Here is an 11,636-nt window from a genome sequence, read left to right as displayed (position 1 = left end):
TTCAAGCATGTCTTGTAGTATTCCTTTGCCGTATTTTGATCCCCTCGTATCTTTTGTACCCCGTTGGTGTCGGGAACTTGACTACTTGATGCAATGTTGACGGAACTAACTTCATGTCATGAATCCAAGCTCTTCCCAGGATGATGTTGTAAGTAGATCCACCATCGATTACTAAAAACCTTTGTAGCAAGTTGATGCCTCCAGCATAGGTAGGTAGGTGGATTTCTCCTATTGTTCTTTTCATCTCCCCACTAAATCCTACTAGTGTTGTGAATCTCTTTTCAATGTCAGCTTCCGTCAATCCTATTTGCTTCAGGGTGTCGATCATCATGATATTCACTGCGCTGCCATTGTCTACAAGTATTCTTTTGATTAGACAATTCCCAATAGGCAACGATATGACCAGGCTGTCATGTTAGGGTGCTCTGATATGTTCCATATCTGAGTCATCGAATTGTAGTACTTGTCCTGCAATGAATTGAGACGTCTATTCTTGAAACTACAACTTCGTTTCCTCTAGCTCTCCTTTTGGCTTGAGAGTATGTGGTTTCACACATTTCTGACCCCCCCTGCTATGAAGTTGATCACCTTATGATGTGGCGGGGGAGGTGGCAGTGTTGATGTCGTTCTGTCGTTTCTTACATGATTGCTTTTTTGACTTGGCATGTACTCGGTTAGATAACCCTTCTTTACCAATGCCTCAATTTCTCTTCTTAGTGCTACACAATCGTTGATTTTATGTCCATAATCCGCATGGAATTTATACCATAATCTCGAATCTGGGTTGGACTTTGGCTTCGTGGTCTTGGGTGGCCACCTGATTGCATTGCCTAATTTTCCAAATTCTTTGACCATTACAGTCGGAGTTATGCTGAAGCCATAGCTGTCGTACATAGGTGGCAGGTTGGGGTCTTTCCTCTAGTCACTCCTTTCTTGTGATGTGTTGACGTGATGGTTATCTTGCAAACTTCGAGTGTACGGTTTTTATTATGGTTTGTAGTCTATTTGCTTGTGACTACTGATCTTTCTGTTTGGATGATAATACTTTTCTTCGTCCCCTCGTTTGTCTTCTTCCAATCGTATTTGTGCCAAGGCTTTGGCTTGAACGTCGTCCATTGTTTTGCATGGATACTTTGTCAATTCGTCGTATAGTGGTGAATCTCTGCCTAATCCTCTTCTGAAGGCCTCTATGGCCGTGGGGGTGTCACAATTTGTGATGCTCACCTTTTCTTTGTTAAATCTCGTCAAATAATCTCTAAGGGGCTCACGATACTTCTGGCATATTTTATACAGATCACTTGTTGTTTTCTCAAAACGTCGACTGCTTGCAAACTGTAGGTTGAAGGCGTTCACCAGGTCCGCGAACGTACCTATGCTGCCATTGGGCAAGTTGACGAACCACTGCAACGCAGGTCCAGCCAATGTGGAGCCAAACCCTTTGCACATGCATGGCTCCTTGAGATCCATGGTGATTGACATAGTGAACATCCATTATTTGTATTGCGCAATGTGCTCTTGTGGATCCGTCGAGCCATCATATGACTTCATCGTTGGTATCGTAAATCGTTTGGGGATCTCTAACTGTGCTATTTCATCTGTAAAAGGGGAGTCAGCATAACTCATGGGTGTAACTTTCTCCAGTGGTTTGGGTACCCTTGGGATTCTTTGTATCATGTCCTTCATTTCTTGTAATTCCTTTCTGACAGATTCTGGTACGCCATTATGTGATCGGGATTTTTTGTGTTTTGACTTCTTCTTGTCTTGGCTTCGATCATTGTGCCCTTCATTGCCTATCTTCTCTGTATTTGTTTATTTTCCCGCGACTCTTCCCTCTTTGTCCATGAGAATCACATCATCATCATTCGTGTGGAGGCTTTCTACATCATCTTCATCCTCTCCATCATCAAACAGTCGTCTTGCCACACTCTTCGCGGTCTTGCTACTCTTGGCTCTGCTAGTTGATTTTGTCGTGGTTAACTCCTTCTTTAAAGTCTCATTTTCTGATCGCAGGCTTTCCATGTCGGCTTGTAATTTCTTCATCGTTGTCATTAGCTCCGCATTATCAGCTCTTTGCGACGCCTCTGCTCGTTGGAATGTGTCATTAGCTATCATGCTTGCAATCCGATCAAATTTTTAGCAAATTTCCCACAGACGGCGCCAAACTATTTTGGGTGTTTTTTGATTGGGTTAAATGCTAAAAATTGCTTTCAATATTGCGTAGTAAAATAAATAAAGAAACGAGACTAGAAAGTTTTGTTGACGCGAAAAATTCCGAATATAAATAAAAACCGCGGGTTGGGTTGTGCCCAAGCCAAGAAATGTTCACTATATAATTGTGTTACAATGAGAGAGTATACATTAAGTAAATTTCAAGTGTTTACTTTTTTCTTTTTTGCTATCCCTCCTTCTCCCTTTTTTCCTTGAAGTTATAGGCTCATTTGTTCCTCATTCCTTGCCAACTGCACCTCCTTTTTCTCCCCCACTTATCCATTCTGTTATCTTTTTTTTTGAATTTCCGTTGTGATGAGTTATCTTCAAATAATTCACCACTTGACTTGGTTTGTTGGGCTTCATATGTCAAACCCATTCGTCTTGTCTACCTCACCATTGGGCCTATCCATGTAGCCAAGTCCAACTGAATTCCAAACCCAACACTTGCCAGAAATATTTATTTCATAAAATTATGTAAACTCTGAAATTTATTATATGTCATAAAAAATAAATAATGTTGCTTTAGTTTTTAACATCAGATTCACTAAACTGGAACTCATATCCATGCCAGACCTATCACTGGCTAATACTACATGGTTCTTTTGGTCTTATAATGACCAATTATACACTGTGTCACCCTGTAACATGTTGTGTCACCCTGTAACTTGTAAAGTGGTAAAGTGGTAATCCAAAGAGCATCTCATTGACGAATTAAGAACTATTTGAGAATTATTAAAATAAGTAATTTATAACTTAAATTAAATAACTAACTTATAAGTGATAAAAGTGATAAGTAGATAAATTCGTATAAGTTATATAAGTGTTTGGATAATCCTACTTATAAGTTATAATTTTTTTACTAAAATAAATTAAAATAAATATTTTTTTAATATAATTATCTTAATTCGTGAAATTTAGATTAGATACATTTAAAAATATAATTTTTAAAACTAAAGTTAATAAAAAGGCGAAAAATCAAAATAAGTTGAGAAAAAATACGTCGTTACTAACATTCAACTTATCAGCTTATAAATTGAAAATTTCACTTATGTCAACAAACACTTATCGATAAGTATTTGCACGCTTATAAATCGATAAGCCACTTATATCAGATAGCCAAACAGGCCATACATATCCACCTCTAACTTTTCAGTTAGGCTGTACATTCAATCCGCTCAACCGCAAAAACCACACACAAGCGATCCGCTTTTTGAGTGGATGCACTATTAGCCCTCTGTCCCATTATATATGTCCTTTATTTGAAATAAAATTGTCCCAAATTATTTATCCATCTCTACTTTCAATATAAATTTAAGAGTAATTTTCAAAAATTATCCCTATATTTATTATTTTCAAGATTTGACTTTTTAAACTAATTATTCTCATTTTTCAATACATTGAATAATGGTATTTGGCGGAAAACATTATCCAACTAACTTTTCTTTCAATACGTGTAAGTTTTCCAAAAGAGGAGACGGAGGGAGTATATCGGTAAAATGCAACAAGAATAAAACGGTCATGAAGATAACTTCTCTAAGCCAATTGGAATTAAATTTGCTGATGTGATTAATGATCTTATGCCTTGCACTGTGTTATGCGTGCAATCAATTAGATATTTTCACAAGTTAATGTATTCACTGAATTCATAGTTTTTCAAAATCACACCGATTTTCTTCTTAAATTTTAATTTCTTGAGTCTGCTTTCTTTTTTCTGATGTAAGAACAAATTTGTTTATTTCAGGATGTTGATCCATTTGAGGGCTTGACTGATGACGAAGTGCGGACCATAATTCAAAATGCAACTGGTCCTAGATCTGCATTTCTTGTACAGGATGTATGTCTTTTGCACTAATGTTTTTATCCCGGCTACTTATCATATTTTGTCTGGCCTTGACAACTATTTGATTGGTTCTCTGTTTACTAGTTTTATTTTTTATGACTTGTACAAAATTTAGAATTCGAATTTTGAATGTGACTTAGTATAAGCTCAATTTTGATTTTAATTATCTACTACATAGGTTCCATTTGAAGTTCTTATTCGACGACAAATTGCTCGGTTGCTTGATCCAAGTATACAATGTGCAAGATATATATATGACGAGTTGGTTAAGGTAGGAATTTCTCTGTATGTAGTTATATGTTTTGTTAAGTAGTTTAAAGCACTTCAAGAGCTAACACTATGATATTTATTTTTAGATGAGCCGCCGATGTATGGCCAATGAGCTGCAGCGTTTTCCTGTTTTAAGGAATCGTGTGGATGAAGTAATAAGAAAGTTTTTGCGAGAGAATCTTCAACCATCAGAGACTATGATCAGACACATTGTTGAAATGGAGGTAAGTTTAAACTGGTATTTTTTGAAAATTTACCACCTGTTTCCACAAATATTTGTTCACTAGCATTTGATGTAGGACATTAGTTCCTCGTAAAAGCAGCTTTATATCTAAAACTAATGCTCGGCACTTGTGTAAAAGTCTTCATCCTTGTTTGATTTTTCATAAAGCTTTCTAGTTTAAAGTGTTTGACAGTTTGTATGAATAAAATTCTTCCTCCTTGCCATGGCTGATCCTTAAAAGACTGTGAGGCGGTTTCAATAATTTTATAAATCATTCATGTCTGATGTCCTGCTTCTGAGAAACATATTACTGTGGAACTTAACTTATTCAGTTTTTAAAAGTTTAGGCTCAATTGCTGTTCTACCATTTTTTTTGCCAAAGTACAATTTAATGTAATATGCCCAATTGCTAGGCTTTACTATCCAAGTCAATGTCTGTCATTTGGAACCGTAAGTCGCTATATTCGTTCGTAGTTTAATTCACATTCTTGTTCAGTCAAAATGATAGGATCCTCAAGAATATCTAGTTTATTACTGAACATGTATATGTATTTTATAGATGGACTATATAAACACTTCACACCCAAATTTTATTGGTGGAAGTAGAGCTCTAGAGATAGCAAAGGCTTCAAATGCAGCTGCTGCAATGATTCCTGAAAATAAGGTATAATTATCTTTCAGTGCTTTTTCACGAATTGCAACTCTCTCGTCTTTATTCTTCCAAAATAATACCAAATACAGAAGAAGAAGACATCGGATTTTTATTAGTTCTATTTTTTTTTTACATATTTGACTTTTCTTTTGTATGTTTGTTAACCAGGATGAGAATGAAAAACCACAACCATTAGAAAATACTCTTAAATCTCGTGGTCTGGTTAGCAACCAAGTGAATGGCGTTGTTCCGGATCAGGTAGATTATTTTTCTAGCCCTCCCTACACCCCCTCTACGTTATGCAGTTCATGTGTTGTTAGTTACTGTTGTGTACTGCCATTCCGGAGTAAAATTTCTCTCGGGTATTTTGCTGCCTATTACTGATTAATGATGGGTATAAATAGAAGCCAAGATCAAGTAACACTATTCTGGCTTGCTTTTTTTCTTTTGTGATTATTGATGTCTCCTTTATAAACCTTTATTTTGAATAGGGGGCAAAACATTTAGCAAAGGGGGCTGTTTCATCTGGTAAGACTACTTTGCATAGCATCTTATTCATAAAGACATAGTGACTGTCAGAAAACGGAGTACCTGAACTTTGAAGGATAAAAACTAACTATATATATGATCCAGAAATTGTCAGGAAATAAAAGTGGACGACACTGGAAGTTTTCAGCAATATTTAATGGGTCAGATAGTCGCTTGGCCGTAAAAGAACATGTGACAAGGAAGCTAATTAATGACCCTGTTCAGCATATTGAGCATGCTTATTCTGTAATCCATCTGAAAGAGGTGCATAACTTTTAATTAGTTGTCTGTGGATTCTGTACCCAGTTGTGCACCTTGTAAACTTTTGTATTGCCTTGACTCTTATTTCATTTTCTTCTCATTGCAGCCCCCTTCCACCTTAAGGTCCTGAGAAATGCATTCCAAAGATGACACAGTTAACATTATTGTTACAAGGTTGCTATTGAGGTCATATTATGACATTGTTAGAAAGAACATCGAGGATTCTGTACCAAAAGCAATAATGCACTTCCTGGTAATCATTATGTCCATAAACTTTACATTTCCTAAATGAAAGCTAAATTTCCATTATATTATATTTTTTAGACATAAAAATAGATTTTAGTGATGACTAGGGATGTAAATGGGCCAAACTGTTCGTGAGCTACTCGAGCTCGGCTCGTAAAATATTTGAATTCGAGCGCTCGATAATAATCGAGCCGAGCTCGAGCTCGAGCTCGAGCTATTCGAATTCTTTTACCGAGCCGAGTTCGAGCTTCAAATTACCTTATCGAGCCTTTACAATTTTTTAATTTGTTTTAATATAAACATTTAATATTTTATTTATATTTTATATATTTAATCGAATCTTACTCGAGGCGAACCGATCATATTTCTGGTTTTTGTCAATAATTGGTTAAATCGATTCGAGCTTTCGAGCCGAACTCGAGCCTATCGAACTTCTTACGAGCCGAGTTTCGAGCTTGAAATTTAAGGTTCGATCGAACTCAAGCTCAAGCTTGAACATTTTTAATTGAGTTCGAGCCGAGCCTGACAGTGTTCGGCTCGGCTCGGCTCGATTACAGCCCTAGCGATGACGAATAAATATTTAGTTGGAATGAGATATTAATAACTAACATAATATAGCGGTTGTATGCTTATTATATTACAATTTTAGGACTCGAATTTCAGTTTAAGCACTTTTGGAGTCGTTGATTAGTTCACAAGTAGCTTCAAGTTCATCGATAATGAGTTGGCATCAAATAGTAGTAAAGTATCTAGTTATTTCTTTGGCGTTGCCCATTAAATTTATTTATTATTTTAGATGCTATATATATAAGGAAAAGAGTTTTTACAGGTCACAATAGAAAAATTTTCTATAAGTGCGGCCTTCAATTATATTTCGAAAGACGGACGACATTTCATTTGACCTAAAATATAATATGATTTGTGAGTATTGTTTTTGTGGTAATTCTATTCTTTAATATAATGTTTTACATTGTAGATTGAATATACTTTTTTATGTAGTCATTGATTTAAATTATAAAATTTAAATCACTTAAGAGACATTGACTACTGGACTTCAACAAGGCTTGTCAGGTCACGAGGAATATCTACTTATATAATTAACAGGCATTTGTATAACTTCACTACTTTCGCTTGTATCTCAAATCAATCTTAGGAACATTAGTTTTGATAAACTTCTGATTTGTTATTTGTTTAACGTGTATTACTTTGACATAACACAACATGATTTCTACGAGAATCTTCCAAGTTATTCCTTTTATAGTTGGTATGCCATTTTCTGACAATTTTTGTTTTAATCAACAATTACTAGGTAAACCATACTAAACGGGAGTTGCACAATGTCTTCATCAAAAAGCTGTATAGGTACAAAGAGCAAACTTTTAGTTGTCCTATAATGTTATCAGTTACAGTTGAGATAATTTGTTTTATGTTGCTGATTGAACATACAAATCCACCAACTTTGCCTTTGACATGGCTTGCACCCTCGTGAAAAAAGGAAGAGCTTTAACCCTACGGTTGCATTTATATATAGTTGTTGAGGTGGCAGCCTGATATGTCCCGCTGTTAATGCTGAACGGAGTTACTTAATCAATGTACAAGTTGCTCCAGATGTTGATTTGTGACAATTCTAAAACATTTTGACTATGTTTGTTCAATTGAGCAGAGACAACCTACTTGAAGAGAAGTTACAAGAACCTGAGGAGGTGTCAATTAAGAGGAAACGTACCAGCGAAACTCTACATGTTCTTCAGCAAGCTTTCCAGGTACATTCTTATATACATAAACATAAATAGAAAACCGTATATTCACCAAGTTATATAATAGACAGGGGGAAGTAGTACGTACAATATTACCATTTTGGCATCTTACCTAGGTTTCTGTTCTTTTTTTTTAACAAAAATTGAATCACTTTGCATGAATTGCACAACACATGTTCCATCTGCAAAAAAATAATTCCCCGCACCTTTATTAAAGGATGTAATTTATTCTATAATTTATTTATTCAGTTTTACTCTCTGTGAAGGCCTATAAACTTGGTACTCTTGCTTGTTCCAGAGCTGCACATTGTGGATGAATAGTTATTAGTTAACAACCAAATCCTTACTCTTTCTTGTCCCAAAACTTCAAATCGTGGATGAATAGTTAACTGAATCCTGTTTAATTAACTGAATCCTGTTTAATCTGTAATCAAATTAACTAATCTTACTTTTTTTGTTTGGCTACTCTCGTAGACATTGGATGAATTACCACTTGAAGCTGATACCGTCGAGAGGGGTTACAGCCTACCTACTGATCGGACTGGCCTACCTAAAAGTCACGGTGTTCAGTTCCACTAGTAATGACAACAGTTCAGTCGTAAGAAACCCAAAATGCTGTAAAGTGACTCATTTTGGATCTACCATAATATACTAGTGATATCAAATGGAAGCTGATGTGGTTAATTCATTTTTTTATCCAATTGTGAACTCACGAGCCACTTCAAAAGGAGAATAACCAGCAATCCGAGAACTTATTCATTTAGTTTTATTATTCCATTCAGCCTTCTGAGTTATCTGGAATAAGTTAGAATTGCTTGGTGGATCCGGCCGAACAGTTGGGAAGGTTTAGTCAGACATGATAGGAACTTTACACCAGCGTTATACAGGTTACACACCCGATAATTGTCTTTACACCAGTGCTATACAGGCTTTCCTTGATAGTTCTAGATATTTTTTTTTCTCTTTTTTTTGGCTAATTGACAGTTCCATACTCTTTGATAACATGGATTCGCTGTATATAAACATGTGTTGTTTTTTTGTAAAGAAATAGGTTTGGGTGTCCTGTGGTGCTTATTTAAGATTTTTTAGAATATTTGTAATGTAATTTATTCTTTTTGGAATATATGTAACGAGATTTGCAAGTACCTCTTCTTGACTCTTGAAAATTCGATTCAAAATTGACTTCAAAATGTTGATAAATTCATATTGATTTTCAAATCAAATTAAGTATAAATTAGAATGCATTTAACATCTGGGAGAATCAAATGTATATTTGATTCATATTTAAGTGAGCAGATTTTCAATAAATTACCCAACTTAAGAAAAAATTTATATTTGTACTACGGAGACTCTTCTTGATTGATACTTGATACAGAGTCCAATCAGGAAAACAATATGCTTGCAGAAAGATAAAAATTAAATTAAGATTAAAATATTGATTAAATAAGAGGGTCCGAAAAGATTTTAAGAAAGAAAATTCGATTTAATATCATCAATTTCTAATAAATCTATTATATCTTAATGAGCACTAGTAAAGACTCCTAAGAACTAGTTATCTTGCCCGTGCTACGCACACGAATTTTAGTTATATACGATCTTTTTTTAAATTTTAAAGATATATATTCATGAAATTGCAATAATGTGTACCAATATTTTTATACAATATCATCATGTGTAAACACTAACAACGAATCATTCGATAACGTCTCCTCCCTTTTTCTATTTTTGATAAAGAAAATCGTATAGTATTGTAGTCAAATAGTATGAAGAATTCTATTTTTTGTAATAGTTTAAACACGTTTATAGTTTAAACATTAACCACATAACGATTAGGATAATAATCAAATTATAGGACAAACTACCTGTCATTAAAAATTAATTGTCCATGTTATACCCAAAATTTGGCATTAGATCAATGCGGGTCAAACGCGGGTTAATTAGAGTCAAACTCGGCGTTGTGTGGCATAGGAGGAGATCAGGACACGCCCAAGTGTGTAGGACGTGTCCACCACGGTGGGAGCGTTTATTAAGGGTGGTCCTGTGGCAAGGAAGTTTGAAGTACGCTCCTAGGATACAGGACGCGTCCTGTCATTGTGGAATGTCATGAGAAGTAGTTGTTGGCAGGCTTTATGAAGGTCGGGACGCGCCCAATGTCCTAGGACGCGTCCTATGTTTGGGAAATACATTTTCAAGGGTGAGCTCAGGACAGGGCATGCATGGGAAGGAGCAATGGAGGGTTATTTCCACTAACGTATTTGTTGCAGGTACTCTTTAAAGAATTCCCTCCTTGAGACGGTCAAGGAGGGGGATGTCTGTGAAAAGCTTGAAGGCCTCCAAGGGTATGCCTGATGACTGAAGGCATCCTCCTGTATTCAACAGGTTTCCTCGTTGGGGATGTGGGGTTATCTCTGGTGTGTGCTCTGGGAACTCTGTTCTTGTATTCAACGGGTGTCCTCGTTGGAGAACTTTGGAGTCATCCTGCACTTTGCACCCAAGAGCTTGGGATCACCTGTCCTGCTATCTGATGGGTTATCCTCATTCGGGGGACTGGGACGCGTCCGACATTTGGGGTGAACCGTGGCTATACCTGCATTCGTGAATCAAGGGAGATAGCTGTAGCGGAGTGTTATCCTTGCGCAGGGAGATTCACTGTCCGTGAAGTCCTACGATTACGAACGAGCCTTGGGCCTTCGCGGTTGGGCCTCATAGTTGGAAATTCCTAAAGCTAGCGGAAGATGGATTCTGGATGGGCTTATACCGGGCCTAGGGATAAGAAGTCTAAGCCCATTAGATTTCTTGTTCCCCAATAACTACATCAGGCTTGATCCCTATATAAATGGTACGTAGGCACATTGAGAGGGGGAAGAAGTTGGGAGCTGGAAAGGAGCAACCACTTGCCCTAATCAATCTCAGCCATCAATTAACACACAACCACCACACACCGCTTAATTTTCCGGCAAAGAACCACCGTCGTAGATCTTGATTCCGGCGAGAATCCTCAAACTTTATTGTTAGCAGATTCCTCCGTCAACAAATTGGCGCTAGAAGGAGGGGGGCTGATTAAGATCATATAGTCTTGGGAGGAAAAGATGTCTTATAATCATGATGAATGTGTTAGTTTTTGTGCCCTAGAGACAACACTATGATGTTTTAGTTTAAGACATTAGGATTATTAATGTTTATGTTCTATCGATTATTCTCTTTATAATTTATTAATTCTTAATTTACTGCGATATAAATGTTAGATTAATAAATGTCCTTGGAATAGGAATATGAAATGCAATTCTATATCTCTAAGTACGTGACTTAGAAATGAGATTATGAGAATAGTATCAATATTTCTAAAGGTCCCTAGTCGAGTATTATTATTAAGGGATAATAATAATGCATTAAGACTGGTGTGTTTGTTGACTGATGATGTAATATCCGGGATATGACGTGTAATTATTTTTGTTATAAATAAATGTTATATGATTATTATATGAATTATGGTGAATTATATGTGAAGTGGTATTAATGTTTGGATATGTAAATATGATATAATTTGAGTATTTTAATTTTATAAGTCCAAAATAAAGTATAGATAATTGTGGTATTTTCTATCAATTTTTATGTTGATATTATGATTTTATAGAAAATTTATGGATT

At 35.8% G+C, this 11,636-nt stretch overlaps 1 protein-coding gene and 1 pseudogene across 1 annotated transcript; one reads left to right on the top strand and one right to left on the bottom strand.

Moving 5' to 3' along the window:
• Positions 1 to 987: 987 nt before the first annotated feature.
• Positions 988 to 1,467, bottom strand: LOC141701268 (uncharacterized). The gene has a single exon (XM_074504973.1). The coding sequence runs from the start codon at positions 1,465 to 1,467 to the stop codon at positions 988 to 990; it is 480 nt and encodes a 159-aa protein (XP_074361074.1).
• A 2,191-nt stretch (positions 1,468 to 3,658) lies between these two features.
• On the top strand, positions 3,659 to 9,051 carry LOC141665935 (dynamin-related protein 3A-like; annotated as a pseudogene).
• The last annotated feature ends 2,585 nt before the right edge of the window (positions 9,052 to 11,636 follow it).

The sequence above is a fragment of the Apium graveolens genome, chromosome 1, assembly GCF_009905375.1.
Source record: "Apium graveolens cultivar Ventura chromosome 1, ASM990537v1, whole genome shotgun sequence".
Classification (NCBI taxonomy): domain Eukaryota; kingdom Viridiplantae; phylum Streptophyta; class Magnoliopsida; order Apiales; family Apiaceae; genus Apium; species Apium graveolens.
Note: the sequence above shows the minus strand (reverse complement) of the source record. Positions and strands in the feature narration are given on the sequence as shown.